Source organism: Hyla sarda, chromosome 1 (genome assembly GCF_029499605.1).
Source record: "Hyla sarda isolate aHylSar1 chromosome 1, aHylSar1.hap1, whole genome shotgun sequence".
In the NCBI taxonomy this organism is placed as follows: domain Eukaryota; kingdom Metazoa; phylum Chordata; class Amphibia; order Anura; family Hylidae; genus Hyla; species Hyla sarda.
Genome location: NC_079189.1, coordinates 64,670,931 through 64,687,855, shown reverse-complemented (window position 1 = coordinate 64,687,855; position 16,925 = coordinate 64,670,931). Strand labels below are relative to the sequence as shown.

Here is a 16,925-nt window from a genome sequence, read left to right as displayed (position 1 = left end):
TCAGCTTGTTATACGTCTTTATATAACTCTTTTTATATTTTATACGCCATCTTGTATATCATCAGCCGTGTTGCCTATAATCTGCTATCTCGTCTACATTCTTTCATTATGAACTGTATATTAACTTTTACTAGCAATTATAACCAGGAAACCTGTGATTTTAGGGCACAGTTGCTCAGTTTGCAGGGAGTCTCAAGGTTGTCTAGTTTGACGAGACACATACATCCGATCCTCCTGTATCTTTTTAAGCTATGTATAATCTGGCAGTGTGCCATCCTTTCTTGCATAAGAATCATGTGTTCTGTAGTAAACTTTAGAAGATTGTGTATACAGCTTTGGGGTCTGTGTCATTATTTCTTCTTATCAGGCCTGATCAATTATAACTTCCAATTTGGCCTCAACAACATAATCCTATGGGATCATTGCATTTCCCTGACAGTTGAGTCTAACAATGCAATGTGTGGGATATGCACTGAAAGGTAGGATAACAAATTCATAAAGCATCACCAGGTTCTAGCTAAATTGACAAATCTTAGTGAATGTTGGATACGTACACATTCCCCAATTATTGCAAAGACCATGCCTTACTTAGCTGTACCTTTGTCAGTAGAAGAAATGTTTCAATTATATTGTTTTGGGGAAACGGGCTGAAGTCCCTGCAGATCAAAAGGCAACACTCAGACCCTTGACCCCTCTTATGATTACTGAGTGGGCTGTTCCACCCTGGTGGATGGTTAATCTAATTTACAACTGGTTAGAAACAGGAAAGCAGCTAGGTCAGTTGCAGGATAATGAAAACATCAAGGTATCATTCATCAGTGGGTATAGAGGACTTGAACCATGTGTTAGGCTGGGTTCACACCACATTTTGTACTTACGGTTCCCGTATACGGCTGGGAGGAGGGGGGATGGGGATTAATCGCGGCGCCCGCACTCAGCCGTATAGGGGAACCGTATTTAATGCATGTCTACGAGCCGACCGGAGTGAACCGCAGCCTCTGGTCGGCTGTGTTTTCGGCCGTATGCGGACCGTAGGCAAAAACGTGGTCGAGAAACCGCATACGGCCGAAAACGCAGCCGACCGGAGGCTGCGGTTCACTCCGGTCGGCTCCTAGCCTTATTAGGGAACCGTATTTAATGCATGTCTGAGTGCGGGCGCCTCAATTAAGCCCCGCCCCCCTCCTCCCAGCCGTATACGGGAACCGTAAGTACAAAACGAGGTGTGAACCCAGCTTTAATGTTACAACTAGTGTTGCTCACGAATATTCGCAATTCGAATATTATTCGCGAATATCGCATATTCGCGAATTCGCGAATTTCGCGAATATAGCGCTATATATTCGTAATTACGAATATTCGTTTTTTTTTTTGTTTTTTTTCACAGTACACATCACAGTGATCACCCCTCTCTGCTTCCAGCTTGTGTGGTGTAAAGAAGGCTGTAATACTACTGTGTGAGACTGGCGTACGAAAATTCGCATATGCGAAAATTAGCATATGCTAATTTTCGTATATGCGAATTTTTCGCGAATGCTAATTTTGTGTATGCCAATATGCACATATGATAGTTTTCGCATACGCGAAAATAAAACGGGAATATAACGAATATGCGAATATTCGCGAATATATGACGAATATTCGTCCATATATTCGCGAATATTCGCAAATTCGAATATGGCCTATGCCGCTCAACACTAGTTACAACTCATACTCCTTACTGGCAGTATAATTCTTTCTTTCAACTGTCAAATTGAGAAAGTAAGAGTGTCTTTGCTAGATCAGGTTGTAATTGGAGATAATCTATTTGTAAGAATACAGGACGAAATGCCAATCCTCCATGGTGCCCACGCCACAAAACAATGCCATTGTTAGATGAAATAGCTAGGATGCAATATTCTGCAGGATATTTGCCTTATAATGGAACTTTTGTAGTATGTGGTCATAACGCATACAAGTGGTTACCCTTTGGGAGTAACAGGATCGTGCACCTTTGCACGCCTCCTGCCTACTACCAGGGTATGGACTGAAGATGAATTTCCCTATGGTAAAATACCCAGACACATATTGATCCAAAGAGTGGTGGAGAAACCTAAGAAGACTAAACCTCTTGCATACGTTCCCTGGCAGCAGAAATTTGGCCTGGCCCTAACCATATCAGGACATTCAGTTAGAAATACTCACACTATTCAGAAACTAGCAGATCTATTCGATAATATTATTGATTATGTGTTTGATGCCACTAATACCACTTCTTCCCTTACTGAGCAGCTAATAATTGTTACAAATCAACATGTCATAGTCCTGGATTACTTGACTGCAGCTCAGGGGGAGGATGTGCCAGATAGTTGGGCCAGCATGCTGTCATTATATTACTGACCCATCGGGCATAATGAAAGTAAAACATTATCTTGACCAGGCAAGGAAAGTTAAAGGGGGTACTCTGCCCCTAGACATGTTATCCCCTATCCAAAGGATAGGGGATAAGATGTCAGATCACCGGGGCCCCGCTGCTGGGGACCCCCGGGATCGCCGCTGCGGCACCGCGCTCTCATTACTGCACAGAGCGAGTTCGCTCTGCACGTAATGACGGGCAATACAGGGGCCGAAGCATCGTTACGTCACGGCTCCGCCCCTCGTGATGTCACGGCCCGCCCCCTCAATACAAGTCTATGGGAGGGGGCGTGGCGGTCATCACGCCCCTGCCATAGACTTGCATAAAGGGGGCGGGCCATGATGTCACGAGGGGCGAAGCTCGTCCGCTGTATCGCCCGTCATTACGCACAGAGCGAACCCAACAGCGGGACCCCAGCGATCTGACATCTTATCCCCTATCCTTTGGATAGGGGATAAGATGTCTAGGGGCGGAGTACCCCTTTAACCCCTTAAGGACCAGTGTTTTTTCAGTTTTTGCACTTTTTTTTTTCCTCCTTACCTTTAAAAAAATCATAACCCTTTCAATTTTACACCTTAAAATACATATGATGGCTTATTTTTTGCGCCACCAATTCTACTTTGTAATGACATCGTAATTTTACCCAAAAATCTACGGCGAAACGGAAAAAAAAATCATTGTGAGACAAAATTGAAAAAAACCCGCCATTTTGTAAATTTTGGGGGCTTCTGTTTCTACGCAGTAAATTTTTCGGTAAAAATGACACATTTTCTTTATTCTGTAGGTCCATACGGTTAAAATGATATCCTACTTATATCGGTTTGATGTTGTCGTACTTCTGAAAAAATCATAACTACATGCAGGAAAATTTATACGTTTAAAATTGTCATCTTCTAACCCCTATAACTTTTTTATTTTACTGTGTATGGGGCGGTATGAGGGCTCATTTCTTGCGCCGTGATCTGAAGTTTTTAGGAGTACCCTTTTTGTATTGATCGGACTTGTTGATCACTTTTTATTCATTTTTTCATGATATAAATAGTGACCAAAAATACACTATTTTGGACTTTGGAATTTTTTAGCGCATACGCCATTGACCGTGAGGTTTAATTAATGATATATTTTTATAATTTGAACATTTCCGCATGCGGCGATACTACCTATGTTTATTTTTATTTACACTGTCTTTTTTTTATGGGAAAAGGGGGGGTGATTCAAACTTTTATTGGGGAAGGGGTTAAATGATCTTTATTCACTTTTTTTTTCACTTTTTTTTGCAGTGTTATAGCTCCCATAGGGACCTATAACACTGCACACACTGATCTTTTACATTGATCACTGGTTTCTCATAGGAAACCAGTGATCGATGATTCTGCCGCTTGACTGCTCATGCCTGGATCTCAGGCACTGAGCAGTCATTCGGCGATCGTACACCAGGAGGCAAGGTAGGAGACCCTCCTCATGTCTAACAGCTGTTCGGGACGCCGCGATTTCACCGCGGCGATCCCGAACAGCTCCTTGAGCTAACCGGCATGGTTTCACTTTCACTTTAGACGCAGCATTCAACTTTGAACGCCGCGTCTAAAGGGTTAATAGTGCGCAGCACCGCGATCACTGCCGCGCGCTATTAGCCACGGGTCCCGGCCGTTGTTAGAAAGGGAAAGGACTCAGGACGAGTTGTTAGAAAGGGAAAGGACTAAGGAGCAGTTCAGAAAAATAGACCTGCAAGAAGATTGGTAATTTGAATGGCCAGGTTGGCTAAATTGGCTAAGATGGCTAAATCCAGCTAACTGGTTCAAAGAAATGAGTGGATGGTTTGGAAAAATACTCCACGCTATAGTAATTGTGCTGGGAATTATTGTAAGCAAGGTTTCAATTGTTGCTAATGAAAAGATCTTGGCCTCTAAAATCTTCTTTTCTCAGAAAAACACACAGGGGGAGATTTATCAAAACTTGTCCAGAGGAAAACTTGCTGAGTTGCCCATAGCAACCAATCAGATCACTTCTTTCATTTTGCAGAGGCCTTGTTAAAAATGAAAGAAGCGATCTGATTGGTTGCTATGGACAACTGGGCAACTTTTCCTCTGCACAGGTTTTGATAAATCTCCCCCCAGCCTCTAACCGCTAATGCAATGATGACCCTCTTCCATGCTGAGACAAGTGCAATGAAGAAATCACTTCTCCAAAGATCGCCTCCCCTAGTACGGGAGATCTAAAGATGGAGTGCCTGTCCTCCTGCCTGACCTGGGAGCTCCCTCCTCTCCGACTATCTGACGTACCTTTGCTGGATTTCAGAGGTTGTCCTGGATTGCTCCAGAGCGCCTGGTAAGTCCTACCTCTGTAATTCTCGGTCCACACCTGCCTTCCCCCTCTGTCTGCCCCCCTTTCTTTCCACCCCTCCTGTCCTCCACCTATGCCTTCTGCCACATCTTCTTCTCTCGAGCAGCGTCTGTCCCTACCCATGTTCAGGCTATTCAATAGCACCACACGACAACACCTCGCTCACCTACAACCCCAGCCACGCCATTCCCCTTTTTGCCCTTCCAAGTAGCTGTGTACCGGCTGAGGCCCCATCTCGACACCATGTGGGCGAGGTGCCCCCATAGGCACTTACTTCCCTGCCTATCTAACACCCCCGATACCGCACCTTCTGTACGCGCGGCTTATGAGCCCACATTTCTTGATAATGTGTTGGTTGCTACAACTGTTCCATTGTGGGAACACGTGACGCTTGTGCCCCCTTGATATGCCTGTGGCACACTGTTTGCTTGTTCTTGTTCTATTTTTGTCTTAAAATTCAATAAAATTTTCAATACTGAAAAAAAACTTGTAATGCAGCAATACCTTTGGCTGTTCCTTATCACACTTTATCAGCCAGAAAATAGTTTTATTGTGCGGTTAGCAACAGTCGGATAGTTGTGGCCGGGGGTTCACAATGCCCCACCTCCACGACGCCTATCCCCTGTAAGTGAGCGCTGGGACCGCAGTGTGATTGACACACAGGTCCCCAGCGCAAGCGCCCTGATGTTCATGATGTGCGGGCTGGCGTGCCTTTACATATTATGTGCACCTTTATGATATACAGTGTCCGTTCTACTCTTCTCCTGGTGCCGGAGAAGCGCTGCTTCTGCTTTCACTAGAGGCAGAGAGCTCGCTCACACCTTGCCTCTAGCACTGCACAGGCGCTGGCGGCAGACAACAGGAGTGAGCACTTTCTCTCTGCCAGAGACGGGAGTGAGCGCTTTCTCTCTGCCAGAGACGGGAGTGAGCGCTTTCTCTCTGCCAGAGACGGGAGTGAGCGCTTTCTCTCTGCCAGAGACGGGAGTGAGTGCTATCTTTCTGCCAGAGAGAAAGCGCTCACTCCTGTCGTCTGCCACCCGCGCTGTGCTCCTGTGCAGTGCTAGAGGCAGGGAGCGAGCTCTCTGCCTCTAGTGAAAGCAGAAGCAGCGTGTGGTGTCAGCAGGGTGCAATGCAGGGTAGCTGTTGTAACCCTGGGGGCAGATGTTATTAACCCCTTCTTGTCATGATGCCAGGGCTTGGTTTAGCCTTAACCACCCGAAGGTAAAACCGCTGGTCCTGGGCTAGGTACGGGGGCAATGAAGACACCAACGCCAAGTTACAGACAACGGTAGCTTTACTGAGGGTAGACAGGTGATACAGTCTATGCAGTACAGCCAATATCCAAAGAAGTGACCAGTGACACAGGGGGACCTCGCAGTATGTAGAGACACTTTAGTGTAGGCCACAGTGACTATATTGAAGGCTTGACTTGAATGACTTGACAATTGACATGAAGATGACTTTGAGCTTACTTGAGCAGACTTTGTGGCTGCAGACTTTAGGCTTGAGGCCTCCAATGCTTTGGACACACACACTGAGACGACTGCACTGGACCTCAGCAGGAAGAGCAATGAGCTAAGAGAGAGATTGCAGACCCTCCCCTGGTTTTATAGGGGGGCTGTGCAAGGAGCCCATAGGTCACTTGGGAGGTCACCTGGTCACTAGTGCCTCCTGGGTAACAATTACATGGTAACAGCAATTAAAGAAACATTACACTTTTAATGTATAACATATGTACACTGTGGGTAACACTGGAGGGGGGCCCTGGGGACATGAAGGGACACTGCCTGACAGGGCAGGAGAGGTACAGGGAAACATCATCCCATACTGGGCCACCCCATCCCCCCCCTCTTTTAACTGAGTTGTCCTCGATGCCCATTCCTAGAGGGCGGAGGACCGAGGACCGGAATGACCACAGGGGCCACAGACAGTTCCTGGGGCATTACAAACAACATCCATATTCCAGGTTTGCAATTAGTGAGTGGATGAAGACAAAGAGTCCATGTAGTATAAAATGTCAATACACGCTCATAAACATGTGGAGGCTTAGTAACCTTGTAACTGCTGTAGTAACAAGTTCAAAGGACAATATACATGACATTAAACTCACAGATTTGGCTGCCAGAGGCTTTTTACCCAATGCTTTGGCTACTGGGGTCCCTCGGTGGACACACTTCTCCCCAGAACTCTATATATATATTATTAGATAACATTATACGTTTGTGTTACCTTATTACTACACGTGTGCGGTTAGTTATCATTAATACCTTCTGGCCAGTAAAGTACCCTGGGCACTTGGACACAAGAAAATATTAGACATTTTTACCATAGACATTTACATTTGACTTAGTGGACTGAACTATAATGAATGCTCTACCCCTAATGTAGATATAGGTACATTATGTAGTATTAGTTAACTATGTGTGACAATAAACTTTATGTGGTACCTTGCCGCATACCAGCCTATACGCATCGAAGAGTTGTGCCTGTTATGCAGCAAAACTCCGAAAGGTGAGCAGAAAATCTCCCTATCCTTCCCTGCTAAATCCCCCCCCCCCTTACCTCCTACAACCAGAAAGGTAAAGGCACCATCAAGGCGCCACTTCTGTGTTTTTTCTCTTCACATATTTTACTTTAATCTTTATGTGACAAGTTAATCTTTGTACCTGGCTGGGTTTGGCCTTGAGTGGACCGTTGGGACCTACGCAGCACCACTTCTTGAGAATCTTCGGGAGCTCTTGATACAACTTGAGTTGGAGCAGGTTCTCTTTCGTCAAATTCGAAAGTAGGTAGCTGTTCTGGATTGGCAGGACTTGGAATTGTTGGCAGAGACATTGGTGAAACAGGTGGTCTGGAGTATATACCGGCGCCAACGGTGACAGGACGGGGGCTGGTGTGGTGACTAAGGTTGGTTGCACCGGTCCCAGGGTTGGCGCAATACAGAAGATTGCAGGTTGGCTGGGAGAGAACATTGGAACATCCATGGATGGACGGATCCCCTCTCCTGGGACGTACTCCCATGTAGGTCTGACTGCTGGTGGAGAAGGTACGGGGAGCACAGGTCTTCTTTGTGACATAGCTTAATTCTGGTACAATGGACAACTCGCGCAGGCGCAACTGCGACAATTATGCGACAAACATAGCAGAAAAAACATGACTAAAGATGTTGATAAATGCCCCCCCATGTTGTTATAAATCTCCAACAATTCGGGCAACAATCGGGGCCACTCTTCATGCTTGGATACAGAAGCTGCTCCCAACATGTGGACGAAGACTTGATTGATGCGCTCACAGAGCCCGTTCCCTTGAGGGTGGTAAGCTGTAGTCCGAAGTTTCTTACAGGCGTGGAACTGACACAGCTCCTGGAAGAGTTGGACCTCAAAGGCCATTCCATGGTTTGTTAGGACAGACTCCGGACACCCAAGGGTTTGCACCCAATTAGAGTAGAACATCTGGGACGCTGTCTTGGCTGTGAGGTCTTTTTAACGGGTACCACGACAACCCATTTGGAGTAGTGATCCACCATGGTGAGAGCATAAGTTTACCCGGACTGGGTAGGAGACAACTTGACATGGTCTAGCACGACCAACTGATTAGGCCTTTTATTCTGTTTGGAGGGGAGGGGTGCTCTTGCGTCCTTGCGCACATTCTTGGTGATGTTGCAGACTGCACGCTCACTGCACCATTTCTCAATGTTGCTCCGCATTTCAATCAAGTAAAATCTTCGCCTGACAGTAGCCTCAGTCTTGTGGACTCCAAAGTGTCTAATCATGATATGTGTTGAGGACCATTGCCGCGTCTCTTCGGGGAACCAGAGTCCGATGAAGTCGATCACCAGCAACCGGATCCAAAGATTTTCAGTACAACAGTCCCTTATGCACGAACAGTCTCTTCCTCTGTCGCCACAGACGTTTCAACTCGTAGTCACACTGGGCCCAGCGTTGACGGGTTGGTACCTTTTTCATCAGGAGGTAGTCCAACAGATCCCCTGTGACTCAACTTTCATCTTGTAGAGTCTTCCAGGTGTAGAGGTCTTCTTGGACCTTCTCGGACCTGGTTTCGCCATCCTCAAGGGCAGTCACAACATTCTGATTCACAAACTTTTGGTAAAATGGGGGCATCTTCATGTTTTCCCACTCATCTTCGACAGGTGGTTCTTCGCCAGGGGTCATCTGAGACAGTACATCGGTGTTGACATTTGACTTGCCGCTCTTGTACTTGATGGTGAAACTGTAATTCACCAATCTTGAGGCCCAACGCTGCTCGATGGCACCCAACTTGGAAGTATTCAGATGGGCAGACAGTGAATGGCGTGTCAGCCAAGTAGTCCTTAAAGGGGTATTCCAGGAATTTTTATTTGACTATGGTACAGGGGCTTTAAAGTTAGTGTAGTTCCTAATATAGTTCTTCCACAAAGAAAGTGTAGCCGGCACTGCCTACTGCATATGTCCCACAAGGATATGGCAACACACCGCGAACCTCCGGACGTCTGCACAACTGACCACCGGTGCTCTCAGTCAGATATAGGACAGACTTCTATGAAGCAGATGAAGACGAAAAAAGCACTGGGCACACTGGATCCGGTCAAGCAGTTTATTGCAGGTGAGAATGCTCAGCAAAAATTGTTTCGCTACTCACAGGTAGCTTTTTCACAGCCTTATTGAACCAGGGATCTCAACCCCCTTAAAAAGTCCCAGCCTCCCAAACAAACTTTATTAACAGGGAACATCATAAGGACATTGTTAAAAACACCTGTCATTATAACTATAATTCAATAAGATCAAACAGTCAGGTCTGAACTAACTTCATTAGAATATACTGTTCAAATCACTCCTTTCATTCATACCCAAAGGGCCCAATGCTTCTGTTCTAAGGATAAGTTCTGTTTCTTTTCTCAATAATTCTTGGTTCCGATCACCCCCCATTGGTAACGGGTCTGCACGTCTTAAACCACAAAAAGGCATACAATTCACATCCCCTTCATGACACTGTCTCATGTGTGCAATTAGTCTTGGCGATCCGGTCCCTGTTCTGAGCGAACGAACGGCACGTGGAGAATTGATCAATCGAAATATCATACGGACCTAAACGAACCGACGATACTCTGCTAAATTGGCCAATTTAGCAGAGTATTGTCGGTTCGTTTAGGTCCGTATGATATTTCGATTGATCAATTCTTCATGTCCCGCACTAGCTTTGTGGTGTATGCGGTCATTTGCGACTGCGGCAGATATTACATCGGCAAGATGATCCTACCCCTGTTCAAACGATTTGGGGAACATGTTCGTTCGCTCAGAACAGGGACCGGATCGGCAAGACTAATTGCACTCATGAGACAGTGTCATGAAGGGGATGCGAATTGTATGCGTTTTTGTGGTTTAAGACGTGTGGACCCTTTACCAAAGGGGGGTGATCGGAATCAAGAATTATTGAGAAAAGAAACAGAACTTATCCTTAGAACAGAAGCATTGGGCCCTTTGGGTATGAATGAAAGGAGCGATTTGAACAGTATATTCTAATGAAGTTAGTTCGGACCTGACTGTTGCATTGTATACATTTGTATTTTTCCACCAATTTTTCTATGTTTGATCTTATTGAATTATAGTTATAATGACAGGTGTTTCATATTAACAATTTTTAACGATGTCCTTACGATGTTCCCTGTTAATAAAGTTTGTTTAGGAGGCTGGGACTTTTTAAGGGGGTGGAGATCCCTGGTTCAATAAGCCTGTGAAAAAGCTACCTGTGAGTAGCGAAACAATTGTTGCTGAGCATTCTCACCTGCAATAAACTGCTTGACCGGATCCAGTGTGCCCAGGGCTTTTTCGTCTTCATCTGGTTCATAATATAGTGTCTGAACCCATGTGTGATGGTTTTCTTACAATTCTTATGTGATTTTCACCCCAATATGTATTTTTAACAGCATACAAAAGGACGGTTGTCTCAGATTTTCCCAGGTTGCAATGCGGCCGAGACCTGACCTCACTAGTCAGCTGATGACAGGGAGCCTGTCTGTTTCAGTGGGTGGAGGGATCGCTTGGTACGGGAGAGATCAATCTGCAACTGATGCAACAGCTGTAGGCACCCTGATTGAAAACCACTGGTCTTTTGAATGGATGCAGCTCATTTATGTTTCAATGGGTGGGGTGGCTGATGTGTGGGAGGGAGGAAATGGAATTATGGGATTTGTAGGCAAAAAAAACTGTAGTCTGGTTAAGCCAGGATGGGTGGTTCTGTCAGCAGACGTTTAAGAGCTCGGAACACTGTCTCTTGCACTTCGGCCCATTCAACAGGTAGCCTTCCACTGTAGTTCTCCTTCGCAGGAGAGCTGTGAGGGGTTCTGCAATCTGAGCGAAGTGGGGAAGAAGTGGCAGTAGTAGCCGGCAAATCCCAGGAAGCTTCTGACATCTTTCACCGTGCGCAGGGTGGGCCAGTTCTTGACAACCTCCACCTTTTCAGGATTGGGTTGGACTCCCTTGGCGCTGACGACATGATCTAGGTAGTGTACCCGGGGCTTAAGCAAATGACAATTCTACGGCTTAATCTTCAACCCCCGGGGCTGAGGTGAGGTATCTCAACACAGGGTGCACAATCTGTTATTTTGGTTTCAATTATATCTGACTGTTATGTGGTTCATTGTGCGCCTATATACTTTTTCCTGCTTGCTTTCCTGAGTAATATGCACTATGTTCCCTAACCTTTATTTTGTGACCCTGATACATATGTAGTTCCCTTTGAGCATACCCCTCATCTTTTCTTTTCTGATATCTGCATTGCCTGTATTCATTTTAATAGTGTATGTCCTACTTTATGTATGATCAATAAAGTTATTATATTGGTATTTTAATTTCTGGTTATTACACTTTTAATGTATAACATAAAAAATGGAGGGGGGCCCTGGGGACATGAAGGGACACTGCCTGACAGGGAAGGAGAGGTAAGGGGAAACACCATCCCATACTGGGCTACCACAAGTGCATCTCCGGCACTAGGAGAAGAAAGAAGATGGGAACGCGCACTGTATATCATAAAGGTGCACATAATATGTAACGGCTCAGTGGAGTCACGGCCCGCACATCACAAACATCGGGGCGCTTGCGCTGGGGACCTGTGTGTCAATCACTCAGCGGTCCCAGCGCTCACTTACAGGGGATAGGCGTGGTGGAGGTGGGGCATTGTGAACCCCCGGCCACACCTATCCGACTGTTGCTGACCGCACGATAAAACTATTTTGTGGCTGATAAAGTGTGATAAGGAGCAGCCAAAGTTATAGCTGCATTACAAGTTTTAGCCTCTATACTATCATGGTATTAGTCTGGGGGGGGTACAATATCCATGACAGTTGCGCTTTAATCTGAAGAATTTTGGGGGTGTACACTCAAACTTCTAAGAAAAAATAGATAAACTTTTAGGTTGCTTTTGTGTTTTAACTCTTTGCTTGTATAAGTCAAATTATATATCCCGCCTATTATGCCTTGTATGTTTGACGTAAGCATATGTAATAAAAAGAGCCTACACGGCATGCGCCAGAGTGAGCATCACAAAGCTTTAACCAAGTGTCATGCGGTTGGTTTTCTTCAGCTGAATTCACTCTCACCACTCACATCATCTACCTCATATCACAAGAAAGAGACACCTTGTAAGAGTAGAACTCTCAGTAGTTAGTAGTTTTGGGTCAACTGCAGAGCCATAGGCTGTAACTACAACTCCCAGCATGCCCTGACACAGGCTATCTCTCTGCAGCTGTCCCAAACTAAAACTACAACTCCCAGCATGTTGTACTATAATTTAAGTAAAGTCAAAGAAAACTACAAGTCTGACAGTGATGGTGTCCAGGGATGTTTCCGACGCACGCAGCGCAAGCCATGCCCATTTTGCAGACCACACCCACTCATCTCCTAGGCCACACCCTATATATAAATTATTATTTTTTGAGGCTGGGCCTATTTTCAGGTACGGGCCTTGAGCTGATGCTCCATCTCCCCCTATGTTAATCCGGTCCTGCCTGTGGCCCGATGCGTCACACTGCAATCAGCTTATCACTATCACCAGCCAAGGCGGGACACCGACATTAAGCTGATCGCAGTGTAACTCATTGGACCCCAGGATGTGTGACAAGATCGGGCTCAGAAGACAGAAGAGCGATATTGTTACACCCGGGGAGCGGCTGAAGGTGAGATAAAGTTTGTTATTTTACTTTTTGCAGCCCAGGCACAATGAAATGAAAAAACATTCCAGCAGAGTACTCCTTTAAAGGGAAACTGACAGCAGGTCACTGTGTACATACATTACATTGCTTTATCTTATCCTGAGTTACTTTCTGTATTATACTCTGTAGCAGCACTCGCTATTCTGCTGGGGGGGGGGGGGTCACTGTGTACATACATTACATCACTTTTCTTTATCTTATCCTGAGTTACGTTCTGTAATTCTTTTATTAAAATGTTTAAACATAACAATAAATAATTACAGAAATAAACATACCATATTTAACTGGAGCATGACAAAATAATGAAGACCAATCATAAAACCACTATAACCATAGCTTAAAATAAAACAGCGATCCATCCCCACACTTACTCCTCTACACAAACAAAAATATATACAAAACAATATCCATAACATATTAATAAACTATATACACTAATATTAAATGTGAACTCTCTGGCCCAGTTGCAATATCAAAACCATACAATTCTGTATTATACTCTGGAGCAGCATTCACTATTTTGCTGGTCACTGCATACATGTGGTGTCCCAGTACAGGATGTCATCCTGTGGGCTAAATGTTGCCTCGGGCATCCCTTGTCTCATTGTTCTGGGCCCACTGCTCCATGGCATATTCTGTTGCATTACACTGTGATTTCCTGTTATGTTCCAATTAATTATGTTACTGTCTCCTTAAGGAAAGTTTGCAGAGTGACCCAGGTGACCCTGACGCCCCAATGAGAGCCCCCAACTTTGGCCCTTATATAGAGTAAGGGGTAAGGAACTGTTTTAGTCTAGTCAGTCGAGTAAGGAGCTGTGTGGTTAGTGCCAGCTCAAGTCTGGTGAGCATAGGAACAGTGTGGAGAAGTGTGCGGAGAAGTTTGAGGAAGTATAAGGAGAAAAAATCCAAAATCTGCAGCCACGCAAATCTCAGGAAAACCCCATCGCTCAGGTGAAGTTCAATCCTGGCGGTAAGCACAAAGCTCCGGTGGGAAAATAGTCATCAGTCAGTGAGTACAAAGTGTTATGGAAACTAAACAGTTAATATCCTTACAGTACAGAATTTGTTAGAAAATAAGTTGAATTTGAGAAAGTCCGAGACGTTGTTTTAGTTTGTATTTTATATGAGTTGTCAGGAAGGAATGACCAAGCTGATAACAGTAAGCTGAGGAGTTTCTGGGAGATTAGCCAAGGGCTGAGATAGCATGCAGGTGTCCTCTGGTTAATGGCAATGTATAATTGTATGACCTGTGATGTACACTTGATATATATCCAGTGTATAAGAAGTGGGTAACTCTGCCTAATAGACAGAACCATGAGATATGGTTACATGTGGGGTGGGGGGGGGGGGGGGGGGAGATAGGCCAACCTTGAGAGAGGAGACAATTAGTTTATTTTAAATCTGGGACGGTCTCCAATGATTATGAGGGCTGGAGGAGGTTATCTTGTGATCGTGTAAGAAAATGCTGTGTATGTTTTTTAAAACAACATAATCTATGACGTATATCTAGTGTATAAAAAGTGGGTAGCCATTTTCAATAAACAGATCAGCACATTATTGCCTTCGTACCAGCTTGTCTGTGTATTCATCAATGTAGCTTTTCTCATTTGACCAAATTATACCTCTCATCCTAATATGGACCCACACAGGTGACCTGTAAGTGGATATTTATCCAGATCAAAAGTCTCTAAATCAGCGTAGGCTGCCATTAATCTCAAAACTGCAGTTTAAGCAACTACAAGTCCCAGCAGGGCGGCAGGCTTCCCGGGCTCACTCTGCACTTCCCCTGCATAAATCTGTACTGTGAAGGATTAAACAACATTCCTGCCTCAGTAAAGTTTTCCATAACCTGGCATTGTGGTCCTTATTGTCCCTCAGAACGTGTAGGTTCACATTGCCCTGGCATCACGAATTGTGCATCTCAACCACATTCCACCCATAGACAGCACATATATACATTACATTACCAATCCTGTACTGTCCTGCATTACATGTATTAATGTGCATTCACGCAGACATCCTGGGAATAACTATTTGCCCATATGGATTAAACCCACAACCATGGCGTTATTAGCACCACACCCTAACCAACAATGTTTTCAGCCCTGTTTTTGTAATTCCCCATTGAAATAAAATGGGTGCAGGAAACAATGCTTCTCTGAGGCAGCTTCCTCTGTGATTTCAACCCATTTCAGATTTTACCTAAAAATACTGATCGAAATACTATGAAAGCAGCCTTAGAAGGTTTTGGACTACTGATGGAGGCACTATGAAGTGTATCACGTAGACATGTTGGAATACTTGCAGACAAGAACAAGCATTGCTATACATTTACCTTTCAATGTATCCATACCCCCCAAAAAGTCCAATACTACCTATGTAAGCGCTGAAACCTCTAAATGTGTCATAGATAATACGTTTAATACAGAACCTTATTTATGGGTAGGTCATGGAGTGTCAGGTTGACGTAGCGCTCATAATCCGATGGGATTACAGAACATGGGTCCTTGCTGACAAAAGCACTTTTAAAGGCTTCCCATATGGCGGAACAGTTCTTCTTCCTGTAGTAATAATAAAAAAAAAAGAGATAGAAATGATGGGGGAGATTTATCAAAACCTGTGCAGAGGAAGAGTGGTGCAGTTGCCCATAGCAACCAATCAGATTGCTTCTTTCATTTTCCACAGGCCTCTTTAGAGGCCTGTGGAAAATGAAAGAAGCAATCTGATTGGTTGCTATGGGCAACTGCACCACTCTTCCTCTGCACAGGTTTTGATAAATCTCCCCCGATGTGTGTATTAGTTGCACTGTTTCCATGCAGTGCCTGTATCTGATAATATAACCTCAAGCAAAACTTAGCTATTCAACCCCTACTTCCATTCCACAGTTCAGAATTTAGGACAGTGTTTTCCAACCAGGGTGCCTCCAGCTGTTGCAAAACTACAACTCCAAGCATGCTCGGACAGCATTGCAAAAGCTGGAGGCACCCTGATTGGGAAACACTGCCTTAGGGGGTGGAAAACCTGACCATTAGTGGACCCTTTACAGCTATCTCATGCATCTTATGCATATGAATAGATTATGATTACTGAGGCATTGCTGTTAGCTGCTCGGCAATGTGCTGACATAATAGGTTAAGGCTGGGTCCACACTACGTTTTGTCCCATACGGGAGCGCATACGGCAGGGGCGTGCTAAAAGCTCGCGTTCCCGTATGTGACCGTATGCGCTCCCGTATGTCATTCATTTCAATGAGCCGACCGGAGTGAAACGTTCGGTCCGGTCGGCTCATTTTTGCGCCGTATGCGCTTTTACAACCGGACCTAAAACCGTGGTTCACCACAGTTTTAGGTCCGGTTGTAAAAGCGCATACGGCGCAAAAATTAGCCGACCGGACCGAACGTTTCACTCCGGTCGGCTCATTGAAGTGAATGGCATACGGGAGCGCATACGGTCACATACGGGAGCGCAAGCTTTTAGCTCCCCCCTGCCGTATGCGCTCCCGTATGGGACAAAACGTAGTGTTGACCCAGCCTAACCCTGATCGGAGCCAACACTGCTTATTGGAGATAAATGCACTTACCCCACTGAAGGATTCACCGTTTCAATGTAGTCATAACACCTGCCAATGACAATAGTCTCCAGGTTGGGCGTTGTACCTGGCCCCTTCCATTGACATGTACCTTTCAGTTGAATCATGACAACGATGTAAAAGAGCAGGCTTTGCATGGTCAGATTAGAAAGCTGCATTTTCAATTTAGGCCAGCCAATGAAAGCAATACACCTGCAAAATGGAAGGGAATAGTAATATAGTGGTTACCCCCTGGGATTATAGGTGGTATTATCCTGAAATTACATGATGTGTCCAGTAAATGGCGGACTGCTCAAGCAAAGGAACTGAGCAGTGACTAAAGCTGGGGAAGAAGAAATTTTGTGGACATGTGCTAAGTGTAATCATGGACTTTTCAGTTCTAGCTGAGCCGGGAA

General features: G+C 45.0%; 1 protein-coding gene across 1 annotated transcript in view; it reads right to left on the bottom strand.

Annotated features, from left to right (window-relative positions):
• The window catches only part of LOC130354998 (ADP-ribosyl cyclase/cyclic ADP-ribose hydrolase 2-like), a 78,827-nt gene that overhangs the window by 50,788 nt on the left and 11,114 nt on the right, over positions 1–16,925 (bottom strand). Inside the window, exons 2-3 of the mRNA XM_056555181.1 lie at positions 16,522–16,722; positions 15,373–15,502 (exon numbers count right to left, since the gene is read on the bottom strand). Of these exons, the coding sequence (XP_056411156.1) occupies positions 15,373–15,502; positions 16,522–16,722 (331 nt within the window). The remainder of the gene's footprint in view (positions 1–15,372; positions 15,503–16,521; positions 16,723–16,925) is intronic.